The sequence below is a fragment of the Medicago sativa genome, chromosome 7, assembly GCF_051527215.1.
Source record: "Medicago sativa cultivar Bolivia chromosome 7, Bolivia_mono, whole genome shotgun sequence".
NCBI lineage: Eukaryota > Viridiplantae > Streptophyta > Magnoliopsida > Fabales > Fabaceae > Medicago > Medicago sativa.
Genome location: NC_140755.1, coordinates 79,300,755 through 79,313,931, shown reverse-complemented (window position 1 = coordinate 79,313,931; position 13,177 = coordinate 79,300,755). Strand labels below are relative to the sequence as shown.

Here is a 13,177-nt window from a genome sequence, read left to right as displayed (position 1 = left end):
AACAAAAGAAATAATTCCATTATTCTTCAAAAAAAAATATATATTCCATTATTGAATCAAGTGGTTAGCAGGGATAATGACATGACCTTGTGAGTTGAGGTGTTGTGTTTGTGATGACATGTAGTAGGATATGATTGACTGCTATGGTGTTTGGTTAGGCTAACAAGATGATATGTGACACATTAACTTGGTTAGACCTCTTTCTTTGCTAGGCGCATGGAAACGCGAATAGTTGGATCTGTCTGCGAAATTCTACATTGTAGGTTTTTGGACCTCTTGAACATGATGTCAATGTTTGTTTACGTGAATAGTTGGATCTGTCTGCTATATTTTAATGTTAATTTTAGTCATTCTTTTCACTTCTAGCTCATTGAATCTGAGCTTTGATGCCAAGATGATTCAGAACTAAGAAGGAAAAAGTGAGACACTTCGTTATAAGAAAAAAAAATACACACACTGATTTTACTTCTTGAATGATGAATAAAGTACATTATGAACTCCTATTGATATGAGAAGGAAGGTTAAGAAAATTACATGCAATAAATTAAATGTTAAGAGATTTACATGCAATAAGTCAATTATTATTTATGCAATAAACCAATACATCTCATAAAATAATATTAGCGTCCTCTCATGCAATAAGACAAGTGTATCACATACTCCATCCGGTCACATTTATAAGCAAAAAACAACTTTTTAAGTACATCCAATGATTAATGTATATAACCCATAAATATGACCGGATACATTAATTATTTAATGTACCTAAAAAGTCATTGTTTGCTTATAAATGTGACCGGAGGGAGTACAAGATAGTAAAATGTGACTTGAGGTGGAATCATCATATATAAACACAATTATATGATTGAATCATTTATTTGTGTCTATGTGATGGTTTCTCTAACCTTGTATAGAGGTGTATCTCGTCTAATTTAGATTAATTATTGTAGGTAAAGTAATAAAGCATTATAAAAAAACTTATCTTAATATTATAAAAGGAACAAAGTTCTGCATATTTGCCCTAGCTATTCCCTTTGAGAATTCTACCATTTTGTGCTGCAATGCCTTTAGGCGGGAAAAATCTAGGGTTTTAATTTTTGGACCGAATTTACTTATTTGCCCTTCACATTAGTCAAATGCTGCCACCACAATTGGCCAATTAGAGACAATCACTTGCAGAAAGCTTCTTCTTCTTCTCTTTTTTTCCCTCACGCGTTTTCTCTTCTCTGAAACAACATCTTTTCTTCTCCCTCTTCCTTCTCTCATTATTTCACCCTCCCTCTCTCTCTGACTTCTCTCTCTCTCTCTCTCTCTCTCTCTCTCTCTCTCTCTCTCGTCTCAAACCCTCCACCCTCTCCTACACCGCAAGCCACCATCCTCCCATCACCATCATCGACATCCTCCTCCTCCTCCTCCTCTTCTCTCTCTCCTCCCAAACCCTCTTCTCTCATTATTTCACCCTCCCTCTCTTTCTCTGTCTTCTCTCTCTCCTCCCAAACTCTCCACCGCCCTCCCATCACCACCATCACCGGACACCGTCACGGTAACCCACCGCACTCAATCTCTTGTGGATTTCTGTGAATTGATAGGGTTTTTGTTTGTTTGATTGATTTGCAGGTTGGTTCTTACTTTGTGGGACAGTACTATCAGGTTCTTCTTCAACAACCTGATCATGTTCATCAGTTTTATTCCGATTCGAGTTCGACGACTTGTGTTGACGGTGATTATACTGAGACTGCGTCAGATATCTTGGTAATTCATATTATTACTCACTGGAATTTGCATTTTTTTTTAATAGTTTTAGGGGTTTTAGATTTTAATTTCATTAGATTAGAAGTAATTATTCATTTATGCATCCTCATTTTAGTTTATTAAAAGATTAATGAACTTTTATTTTGTTTTATTTTATTAAATTAATATATAGTTGATTGGGTTGGATTGAATTGTGTTGTGCAACATATTCACATCATTGTGACCTCGCTGAATTTTTCGACAATTGAGATCAAGACGATCAATTCTCTGGACTCTTGGAATGGAGGAGTGATTGTAATGGTTACGTGTGTTATTAAGAACAAGGAAATAATTTTTGGTGTTTTTGCTTTTTGAATTCATCGTTACGTTGGTTTGCATTGAAGTGATTCTAATTGTCAATGATGAATTATGAATTGTGAATTTCGAATTTTGAATTTTTCAGTTCTGATTTTCATTTTTGTGTGTGTGCAGGATTTGGCTTGGTTGAGTTGATCTACGGTAAATGATTATTGCTTTGTGTTACGGTTAAATTTGAATTGTTAAGTAATCTTCATGCAGTTGATTGATTACTTAGCTTGATATTTTACAGAATTTTGAATCGCGGTCACGTGACGACGTTTTCATGAGTTCATCTCAACTCAAACGACCTATGCTGAATAACTCTAGAGGAGAAGCGTGAGTTTTTGTGCTTTTTTGAATATGAAAATGAAATTTCATTTGGCGGTTTTTCTTCAATGATTTTGTGCTTGATCAAACATCTGAATCTTAATCGCCTGATATTAATTGTCTTTGTTGTGATGAAATTTTGTGTTTTTTTTTGTGTTCTTATGTGAAATTGATGGAGTATTTTTAAATAATTGTTTGGTTTTTGTAACATCTTATCTGCTACGAGTTTAGTAAAGTGTTTAATTGTTTGGAGTTTAGTTGTAAGTTTTAATTGGCCTGAAATTTTTATTCTTATTGTTTAAATTATTACAGTTTGTATTTCATTTTTTTCCACTGATGCTTTCAAATATTAATGATTTTATCAGGGTTAGAAGTTCCATGTTACCTGTATAAGAGAGAATTAAACCTCAATCTGATTCTATTAAAGAATGATTTAGATACTTTCTAGAAGTTGGATTTCATGTTCTTTTTCCTTTCATCGTTGCACCCTCTTGGCGCTGTTTGGATTCATGTTTGGGTAGTATATCCAATTTCAAAGGTATGTAATTTTATTACTTTGGAAATAATTTTAGTATTTTCTTAATATGTATATGATAATGAGACAAATGTGGAGGTTTGAGAGGTCACTCACCAAATGAGCGCATGCACTTAAGGTAAATCTTATTGAATATCAGTTTGATTTTCGCAAGATATTATGTTTAGTCTATTTGCTCACAGAGTCTGATCATATTGAATTTATAATAATTATACTTAATAAGGTACGCGAACGCATGTACCACAAAAATTACGTTCAACCGCGATTAATCGCAGCAATTGGCTTATATATTCGGTGTGTTACTTTCCAATATGATGATGAAGTCATGTCGGAAAAAACTTAAATACACATGTTTTATAGTTTAGTGACAATTCCTGAGTGTTATGTATCAGAAAAATAAAAATAGAGTTTAGTAAAAAATTATTGTTCCTGGCAGTGCATATTAGCGTGTGCATCATCCTAGAGTCACTGTAAACAAAAATATACCCCTTGGCCCATATGCACCTCATATATTGAATACCCTGCTTACAATCGTCCGATAGTTGCTAGGTTGGATCGTCGTTTATGTGAAGTTGGATCCCAGTCTTTTGCAAATGTTGTGTTGAAGATGTTGACTTACTCGGATATTCATTCTGGATATTTGGTATATATTTATTGTGAATGTTGTTTGACAGTTGGTGGTTGAATACCGTCAGTAATGTATCTTGGTTTTGTCCGAAATGCAGGTGTTGCCTTGGGATGGTTTTTGCAAAGACTCATTGCCGAATTATGAAACAGCTCTCACTGTGGTTGATTACGTAGGATTCTATTGGAGGTGCTGTTTGGAATTTGGCCGACAAGACAACGTTTTGATCTGCATGATCGGCGGTGAGTGGGGAGATATGTGCAAGGCCCGTAACTTTGTCCAAGGCCGGTCTTTGAAGCTCGCTATTGTGTCTGATAAGGATAATAGGGTCATTTATCTGAGGCCTCTTCCTCGACCATCTAAGCATGGAGATCGACTGACCCTTGTGACCAAAGTGATGTCAGAGAAGTCTGGTGACGCACTTTACCGCATAGCAGGTAAATGTGTCGTATTTTCATTGATAATTTTTGGCCGTAAATGTGTTTTTGTGTTTGACTGTAACTTAAATGGCAGATGTTGTTTGCTCGCAGGCACAACTGTCAGTGTTGAGGTTGCGCGCTCTCGGAGGGATTTGTTAAAGCTGAACTTATATGATGTTGAATTCGAGCTTAGCACTGTGAGTATTTTTATGTTGCTACTTGGTCAGGCGCTATGCCTGTCTTTTAATTTATAGCAACAGTCAATGCTTTTCGTTAGTTGTTTATCGCGTCAGTCATTAGGGACTGTAATCATGGTCAAGTTTTTCTTTGCACTATCTTGCTGATCACGATATATGGAATGTTATATTAATGAAGATATATGACTGGTTTTGAGTTTCACCGATGCATGGCGTTAGATTGTTGTTTTAGAACGATGGTAAATGTTTTTTACAGCAGTCCACAATGAATGCTTTTTGGTTTACTTTCTGTTTTAGTGGATATAGTTTCCGTTTTAGTGGATGTTTGTGTTGATTGTTAGTCATATGTCTTTCAGAAAAAGGGGAGACTTCCTGCATACTTCTCAAGGCTACCGTGCCTCCTTCTGCAGCGGCTGGAGAAGGTGCTGCAGGCTACCGTGTCTTTGATACAGGGATACGCAGGCCACGACTTACAAGGTAGATGCTTTCATGGTAGATGCTTTCATGGACTGATTTTTGCAAGGATGCATTTGCTAAAAAGAACAATTTCATAACAATTGTTGATCAGAGCAAGTTCAATTGGAAGTGCACTATGCAGTTCGAAGAGGAAGATGACCGGTTGGTCTGCAAAATTGGCGGAGACTGGAAGGCTATTTGTGTACTTCGCAACTTGGTGTATGTGATGACAAAGGAAGTGATGTTGTGTTCCTGAGGCACGTTCCCCTGCAATGCGTACACAGATGCTATATTCGTCCTCCTAAGGCAAGCATTAATGAGAAATGTCTACGAGGTCGATCACTATTTTCTGAGTTGTCCTAAACATAGTGCCAGCAGCTGAATGTAACTGGTGCCCGTTGATAGTGGGTGGAGAAGCGATGTTAGCTGTATTTTCATTGGAAAGACTATTAGTAAGGATATTTATTTTGTCAAAAAAATTAGTAAGGATATTTATGGTACATCTATAGGGGGAGACTTTGATCCTTCTTTGTAGTTTATTTTCTAGCACATTGCATGTCTATGTAATTTGATAGCAGGTGATGAGATGGTGATATCCATGTTATCTGTCTATATTATGTTTGCTATTGGGGAGACTATAAGTAAGGGTAGTTAAGGGCTCTGTATTTTGGGGATGTTTCGTTTTGTTGTTGTTTTTAATTCTCTAGCACTTATAATGCATATGTAATTTCAAACCATATTATGTGGTGGTTCCAACTTTTATGTGGAGTTCATGCTTTGTTATGTTTACTATGTAGAAAGGGATCTTATATGTGACCTTTATTCACCTTGCAGCAAGTGTTCCTCATTTTCGGCCAGTAGAATTATACCAAGAATTTAAACTTTCTTTCTATTGATTTATATTTTTACATGGTATATAGTAGCAATGATGTGATTACCATGGTTTTGATATTTATGTCTGCTTATCATTTTTTTCGTTGTAATGGAAAAAACTTATGTAGTTCATGATAGTTAAGCTCACTTTTTCATGTATATGATATGAAAGCTAGCTTGGTTTGAGTAATCTAATACATGGTCATATGTTTTCATATCCCTCATGTACCAACTTTGATCTCATTTTTGACAAAAAACCTAAGATTATATCATAACTATCACAGCTTAACTACTCTTCATAATCGCACTAAAATGTATCAGCCAGTTACTTCTCCTAAAAACCTAATTCATACCTCCCAATGACGTAGGGACCTGTGATGCCATCTGTCAAGAGGCTCGGGTGCAAAAATTTCTTGGCCGGTTGGGTTATTTCGATGTTGACTTGGTGGCAGGCAGGTTTCACATTAAGAAGTATGTGTTTTTCAAACTCTATGTCATCTGTGCATCATTGATTGGAAGAAGTGAACAAGGACTGATGCATAAGGCTGTATCATGCGGTACTTCGAGGGTAAATTGAATCCCACCTCTAATTCAACCAAACCTGAAGCAACATTTTGCCAGAACATCATACTCTAATTGGACATGTGTAAATGTCGGTGCTTTTTTCATACATACTCATGATGAAGTGCGCGGATCTAGATGTAGAGAATACTACACATTCATCTGGCCATCCATCTATGTGGAATACAAAACATCAATATATCTATCGATTATCTATAACTCCATCTGATAAGAAGATCCCGTTCAATTTTCGACGTCGACAGTTTCCATTGACGCTTTCATTTGCTACGACGATTAACAAAAGTCAAGGTTAATCCCTCAATCATGTCAGCATTTATCTTCCACAACCAGTTTTTTCCCACGGTCAGTTGTATGTTGCGATGTCCAGTGTTACTTCCAGAGAAGGATTAAAAATACTCTTGCTATCTGAAGATGGCCATGACATTGATACTACATCTAATGTGGTCTACAAAGAAGTGTTTCAGAATCTTCGATAGATATATTGATGTTTTGTATTCCACATTGTAGACAGTCAAAAGTTCAGTCTTAGTTATCTAAATTTTTTGCTTCTGTTTTTGCTTCATCATTTTCACAACACCTCTTCATTACTACCCACCTTCGACTACAATTGTTACATTGCGATAAATATAGTTCTTCATTTGACCCGGGCGATAGCACGGGGCAGCGAACTAGTAAATAAAAAAGAAGTAAAATTGAAGTGGAATTGAACCATATTCAACCTTTAATTAATTTTTTTTTTGAAAGTCAACCTTTAATTAATTATTATTTCCAAATATAAAAGAAATGAACATTTTTACGGAATAAAACCATATTTAATCTTGAATTTATATCACCATCAACATGTTATTAATTTCCTTGTTGGGAGTTAGTTTCCTGAATCGTAGAATAACAGAAGGCACACGTGTTTCACCATTCTGAGCCCGTAAAGTAATGGTCATCAACTGTCATCAATTTGGCTTCATTCACCCCCCGAAGCCGTCACTCACAATTTGACAATTGAATCCTATTCGTTCCTTTTAACCTTTTTTTTCGTCACCAACAACGACATTCTTCAACCCTCTCTTCTTCACTATTCTTCTAAACCTTTCTCTTCTTTTTTTACTTCTAAAACTCTTTCAACTTCATACCCAATTCAACATGACAGGTATACCCCCCTCTCTCTCTGTTTTCATCTATTTGGATGCCATGACTTATGAATTAAGTCATTATTAAGGGAATCCCTTATGCTTATGCAGATTTCATTATTTAGTGTTTTTCTTTTTAGTTCTGATTATATGTCACGCCAATATTATTCTTCTGCTAGGTTTCCCTTTCTTTTACATCAACATAGTTCAATACTTGCCCTTTGCATATTTATCTTATCAGGATCAAATTTTGGATTTACTGCATGGGTTAACTCTGTTTTTACCCACCCTTCCATCATATAGCTGTTAACTGCTAATTTATGTATGATTTCTCTGTTGCTGTTGTATTTGAGCATGAATTTAAGGTCCAATTTGAATTAGCTTTAAGCTCATGAGATCTTCTCAGTTAAACTATCTATGATTCTTCTCTAATGAAAAATTGAGATGGATAAACTAAGTTTAACTTACTCAATTCAAAAACTTATAGTTATTCCGAAATTCCAAAATTGGCTCTTTCGACCTTTAGTTTATCTCTGTCCTGCATTTTACGTTTACTTTTCCTTTGATGTTTCTGTGGTTACATTTAAAAACACGAGACTGCTTACAATTACAGATAATGAAGAACCGATGATCATAGCAGGAACAATTAATGAACTACCGTTTAACAAATACAAGCGATGGCAATGGTGGTTTCTGGTGGGACTCAGCATAATGTTTCTTATTGTGGGACAATCTGCTGCAGTTATCCTTGGAAGATTTTACTATGCTCAAGGTGGAAATAGTACATGGATGGCTACTTTAGTCCAAACTATTGCCTTCCCAGTCTTGCTCATTCCATTATTCACAATTCCTTCTTCAACTTCAGAGGCTTCAACTTCTTCTGTTCCACCTTCCATCAAACTCATCGCTTTGATATATTTTGTTCTTGGAATCATGATTGCTGCTGATAATATGATGTATTCCCAAGGACTTTTGTACCTATCTGCCTCTACATATGCACTGATTTGTGCATCTCAGTTAGCTTTCAATGCAATTTTCTCGTATTTTATCAACTCTCAAAAGTTCACTGCTTTGATTATAAACTCCACTGTGATTCTCACTTTATCTTCTTCACTTCTTGCTGTCAATGAAGATTCGGACACACCTTCTGGTATCCCGAAGGGAAAATACGTCGTTGGTTTCCTTTGTACACTTGGAGCTTCTGCACTTTACTCTCTTTTGCTTTCCCTCATGCAATTGACCTTTGAGAAGGTTCTGAAAAAGGAAACATTTTCTGTTGTTTTGGAAATGCAAATCTATACTTCACTTGTTGCCACTTGTGCTTCCACAATAGGCCTATTTGCAAGTGGTGAATGGCATAGTTTGCACGGAGAAATGAAGAGTTTTCAGAAAGGAGAAGTTGCTTATGTAATGACACTGGTTTGGACAGCAATAGCATGGCAGGTTTGTTCTGTTGGTGTGGTTGGCTTGATTTTCCTAGTGTCTTCTCTCTACTCAAATGTTATCAGTACTGTTTCTTTGGCTATAACTCCTATTGCCGCTGTTATAGTTTTTCATGATAAGATGAATGGGGTGAAGATAATTTCTATGCTTATGGCTTTATGGGGTTTTGCTTCCTACATCTATCAAAATTATCTTGATGATTTAAAGGCAAGACGTGCACAAGCTGGCACTTCTTCTAAGCCTCACAATGAATCTTCATGTTGAGATTATTCAATTTTGGCAACATCCAGTAACATGCCTTTGCTCAAGTAGCCTTAATTTTCTTTTCTGGCTCTATATCCTTAGGTGTAGTAGCAACTGCTAGCTTTAGATTTTATTTCTTCTTCAGATCCATAGAAATAGTGACTAGTATAGATACAAGGTTCTTGGCTATTCTGGATATTGAATTGCATTTGATTTTTTAATAAATGAAAAGGTTAAATGGTGTCTGAATTGGAAAAATTCTCTGCTGTTTTGTTTCCATATACTTGTTCGTAATCTCTTGGTGATTATTGTTCGTAATCTCTTGGTGATTATTGGAAATTTTGTTATTATAGTCATTTGATATTTGCTTTACTATACTTTACTTTACTTTACTTTCATTATAATAAGATTTTAATCTCTTGTCAATATTACAGTTTTTATGCAATGGTTATAAAAGTTTGACTATAAGACATCTGAATAAATTTCGGAACAAGAACTTATAAAAAAGGTGAAATAGTAATGCCCTTTTGGTGAAGAGAAACATCCCCCTCATAGGGTGTCATAATCCATTATGTATTGTCTCAACCATCTGCAGCTTTTCATTTAAATGTCTTTGGATGAATATGTACAAAGATTCATAGAAGAATATGTCAATTAGTGAAAGCCATAAAGATGCACACCCTTTGGAACATGAAAAATTGTGTTTATGCATAATGTTGCAAATGTCAGGCGCTGGATATGGGAGCCTGAGCGTTCATTTCACGAATTTTGACATTAGACTGTGTGCATCATCACCATCCCCGGTCCAATCCCAGATTTGGGCACTTAATATGGGTGTTGGCTTCTTAATTCATTCATATTTCTTCATTGAATTCTGTGTCTTTGGACCTATTAATTTCGGAAATATCCAACAGGAATTCAAGATTATGAGACTTATTTATTGTTTTTTCGATTTGTTTCATACTGTTGTGCCTGTTAAAGGAGATCTTGATGTGCATCACAGGTTTGGGAATGTGATTAACCTCAAAACAGTACTTGACCATCAATTTGGAGTTTGATCTGTGGCATACTTTTATTTATTTTTTTTTATGGAGAGAGGTTTTTTGCAGATCTCTTGGCTAAGTAAAGGAGTTGTTGATAGTTTCATTTCATTGCTCTTCACTCTTCAGGTAGCAGCTTCAAAGATGTTTAGCATCCTCCTAGCTCACGCTGTGGGAGTATTAGACATTAGTTTCATTGTTTCCTTTTTCTTTTTCCTCCTTTTCTTTTGTAGCCAAAACAAGGTTCACCCTACCGTTATATAAGCACAAAAGCAGGTGCAAAGAATTAAGTAGACAAAACTGTAATATGAATACGAATTAAAACTTTAGCAAAGTTAATAATTAAGCACGAAAACCTTGGTACCCAATACAACTATTGTTACATTGAAAGTAAAATCCAACCATACATTACATATCTCAGATGAAATAATGTGCTAGCCACTTATTACAAACACAAATTCTAGGATAAACACTGGTATTAAAATCACACACACAGAGCCGTACATATATGTTTATGTTGGCAGCTTATATCATCTTTATTAACATGACTTCATTTGGTGGTTGCTTTTTTTCCAAAAGCATGCCACCCCATGGAAAGTCCACCGACTAATGTAACAAACACTTCAATGATTGAGTTAGCTGATTGAAGATGCATCAAAGTGGCCAAAATGATAAGCATAGCTTTCTGCATACTAGTGAATGGTGCACCAACAAGATTCATTACAGCAACAGCACAGACAAACACCATAAAACCAAACAACCCGATCAATGATGGCCATATGGAAAGGCGGTAATTGTGTTCTTTGTGTAGTGGCTGGACCTGGAAAATTGATGATTGGCTGCTCCATATGTTGTAGAAAATACCAAGAGAGACTACAATTGAGACTACTAAAGATGAGAGACATTGTACGATGTCCTTACGTATGGGCTGACTGTGTTTGTAGGTATAGTCATGCTGAAACTCGGGGTCTCTCGGTACGTTTCCATAGAACCAATGCAGTTCATTGTTATCCAGCTGGGAGAACATGTTTCCTGCACTCAGGGGCGGACCTAGGCATTAGATTGCTGTGGCTAAATATCATTTATATTGATTTCTTAACAAATATCAGACACGACAGTGACATAGATATGTTCCACACTAGTCTGAATGTGAAATGTATACATAATGGGATTAATGAATTAGAATTGCTACATAAGTTTACCTGACATTGTATATTCTGGTGTAGCATTCATTTGGTTGTCCATAACTCTAGTTGAAACATGTGTGTCTTCTTCTCGTGGACCATCTTTTGCCAAGCCAAAATCTGAGAGTTTTGCATTATAATCCTGGAAGATTAAGAATAAATAGTAATGAGTTAGATCCAGAGTTCAATAATTGATAAAAAAAATAGAACATTAAATTTAATAGAGGATTGTTTGAAGATGGATTAATGGTACTTACGGAATTTAATAAGATATTGCTTGCTTTTATATCCCTATAGATGACTGGTTTCCTTGCACCATGTAAAAAGGCTAGTCCTTTTGCAACTTCAACAGCAATTTTCAATCTTGTTGTCCATGGTAACGGTGTTGAATGTCCTACATTATTCCACAAAAATACAAATTAAGAAAAGTTTAATCCTTCAAATCTATGCATAGTAAAAGATGAAGATGCTAATATTATAACAAATAATGAAATTCTTACTTTTAAATAATTGGTTTTCTAGGCTCCCCTTCTGCATATACTCATTCTATTGTCATTAGAACAAAAAGAAACTCATCAGAAACACAATTATTCAAAAGATTTTGAATTATGAACTATGAAGCACATACACATTAACAAACACCAAACACAACACATATATGCTAGTAATAATTCATGAAAATTGTGTCGTGTCAAACTAAACTTTGATCAGACGTGTCGGTGTTACAATGATTATGAATATTATAACACAACGATAAGCAAAATAAAATCTATTAATTAATTTAAATATTATCTTTGTTGTGTTTGTCAAAAAGTTATCTTATATATTTGTTGCAAAATCGCTAATAATCCGCATATAATCAAAGTATATATCTTACAATTTAGTTGAGGGGAAGTATTAAGAAATAAGCTAGTTAGTTTTCTGTCAGTTAATATCAGCAAAGCTAGTTTATTCTGTTTATTAGAATAAGAACACAGTTTTCTGTCAGCAGTCAGTTAGGCTTTACTTAGTTCATCACTGGTACCTATATTAATTTATCAATAATCAGAAAATTGGTTCACAATGAATCTAAAGAATTTCAGTTCATTGTGATCAATAAGAATAACGTACCAAATGATCGTCATTGAAGGCAACGGAAAGGAGATCGGGTGATGCGAAGTTCTTACAATCCAGTTTGTCCCTATCATAGCCTTCAACGAACATGGTTTCAATCGCAGTCACATGTGCGGTTCTTGCAATATCATTCCCTGTTACTGGTTGGTAATTGGAAGATAAGCTTTCCATAACCGCCTATTAGACAAAATTGATAGTAATCAATGTTAATTCTTTGATCAGAGGAGCAAAGGATTAATCAGTAGGAGAAAAACAATTAGAATGTGGACAAAGAATGTGGACAAACAATTAGAATGTGAATAAGATAATGTACCAAAATATTCTTGAAACTCTTGATATCGTTTTCGAAGACAAAAATAACTACTTTGGATTTGGCAGATAAGCTTCCCATAACTGCCTATTAGACAAAAATTGATGATGATGATGATAAACATAAATTACTTGATCAGAGGAGCAAAAGGATTAATTAGTAGGAGAAAAACAACATACCAATGAAATCTTCAAATTCCTTCTGTCAGTGGTACTAAGCCCCCTTGTATCTGCTTTTTCCTCCTTCCCAGTTATAACCGCCTATTAGGAAGAAAAGAAAAGTATTATATGCCTACAAATATGTATTATTTACCAGTAATAAGAGGCAGAAGAACAAGATGGTGAACTTAACCGAAGGTGTCGTATCAGCTGTTTCTTCTACTTTTCTTGCAGCACATAACAATGTTATTGGATCAGTGATGTTACCCTGTTTCCCTATGCCCCTCATCCCACATGACAATGTTTTTGGTTCAGTGATGTTTTGATCTACAGATTTGGTTTTACCTTGTTTCTCCATCTCCACTATTTTAGAGATTGTATTCTCTTGGATTGTATTTGTGTTGTGTTGTGTCACAGAAACTGGAAACGAGAGGTTGATTAGTGTATTATGATTCGT

General features: G+C 35.3%; 3 protein-coding genes across 12 annotated transcripts; 2 read left to right on the top strand and 1 right to left on the bottom strand.

The window, feature by feature from the left end:
• The first annotated feature begins 1,021 nt into the window (after nt 1-1,021).
• LOC146908945 (uncharacterized) lies at nt 1,022-5,412 on the top strand. 7 transcript variants are annotated; one of them, XM_085730000.1, is made up of 10 exons: nt 1,211-1,543; nt 1,618-1,752; nt 2,224-2,250; nt 2,342-2,427; nt 2,784-2,956; nt 3,496-3,596; nt 3,679-4,015; nt 4,109-4,194; nt 4,551-4,671; nt 4,763-5,412. In XM_085730000.1, the coding sequence occupies exons 6-10, from the start codon at nt 3,561-3,563 to the stop codon at nt 4,807-4,809; spliced, it is 627 nt and encodes a 208-aa protein (XP_085586126.1). In that variant the 5' UTR covers nt 1,211-1,543; nt 1,618-1,752; nt 2,224-2,250; nt 2,342-2,427; nt 2,784-2,956; nt 3,496-3,560; the 3' UTR covers nt 4,810-5,412. The 7 variants fall into 7 exon arrangements, with proteins under 7 accessions (XP_085586120.1, XP_085586119.1, XP_085586118.1 ...); XM_085729997.1 differs by lacking the exon at nt 3,496-3,596; XM_085729994.1 differs by lacking the exon at nt 3,496-3,596 and having other exon boundaries at nt 1,022-1,752.
• Nucleotides 5,413-6,933: 1,521 nt separating this feature from the next.
• LOC146908944 (putative purine permease 11) lies at nt 6,934-9,173 on the top strand. Of its 2 annotated transcripts, none has more exons than XM_085729986.1 (2): nt 6,934-7,249; nt 7,843-9,173. In XM_085729986.1, the coding sequence occupies exons 1-2, from the start codon at nt 7,243-7,245 to the stop codon at nt 8,934-8,936; spliced, it is 1,101 nt and encodes a 366-aa protein (XP_085586112.1). In that variant the 5' UTR covers nt 6,934-7,242; the 3' UTR covers nt 8,937-9,173. The 2 variants fall into 2 exon arrangements, with proteins under 2 accessions (XP_085586112.1, XP_085586110.1); XM_085729984.1 differs by having other exon boundaries at nt 7,142-7,249; nt 7,471-9,173.
• A 1,107-nt stretch (nt 9,174-10,280) lies between these two features.
• On the bottom strand, nt 10,281-13,127 carry LOC146908943 (serine/threonine-protein kinase PBL36-like). Of its 3 annotated transcripts, none has more exons than XM_085729980.1 (8): nt 12,914-13,127; nt 12,742-12,822; nt 12,566-12,649; nt 12,250-12,429; nt 11,640-11,685; nt 11,397-11,533; nt 11,158-11,281; nt 10,281-10,987 (listed from the first exon to the last, which is right to left on the bottom strand). In XM_085729980.1, exons 1-8 carry the CDS (start codon nt 13,076-13,078, stop codon nt 10,506-10,508), a joined length of 1,299 nt encoding a protein of 432 aa, XP_085586106.1. In that variant the 5' UTR covers nt 13,079-13,127; the 3' UTR covers nt 10,281-10,505. The 3 variants fall into 3 exon arrangements, with proteins under 3 accessions (XP_085586106.1, XP_085586108.1, XP_085586107.1); XM_085729982.1 differs by having other exon boundaries at nt 12,566-12,645; XM_085729981.1 differs by lacking the exon at nt 12,566-12,649.
• Nucleotides 13,128-13,177: the final 50 nt, after the last annotated feature.

Bases quoted from the DNA above. Each gene is read 5' to 3' on its own strand.
- LOC146908945 (XM_085729993.1), top strand. From the start codon at position 2,879: ATGTTCTTTTTCCTTTCATCGTTGCACCCTCTTGGCGCTGTTTGGATT. The intron at 2,957-3,678 runs GTATGTAATTTT...TCCGAAATGCAG, and splicing joins TAGTATATCCAATTTCAAAG to GTGTTGCCTTGGGATGGTTT. The intron at 4,195-4,550 runs GTGAGTATTTTT...TATGTCTTTCAG, and splicing joins TTGAATTCGAGCTTAGCACT to AAAAAGGGGAGACTTCCTGC.
- LOC146908944 (XM_085729984.1), top strand. From the start codon at position 7,674: ATGGATAAACTAAGTTTAACTTACTCAATTCAAAAACTTATAGTTATT.
- LOC146908943 (XM_085729980.1), bottom strand. From the start codon at position 13,078: ATGGAGAAACAAGGTAAAACCAAATCTGTAGATCAAAACATCACTGAA. The intron at 12,430-12,565 runs GTACATTATCTT...TTTGTCTAATAG, and splicing joins AGAGTTTCAAGAATATTTTG to GCGGTTATGGAAAGCTTATC. The intron at 11,282-11,396 runs GTAAGTACCATT...TTAATCTTCCAG, and splicing joins GCAATATCTTATTAAATTCC to GATTATAATGCAAAACTCTC.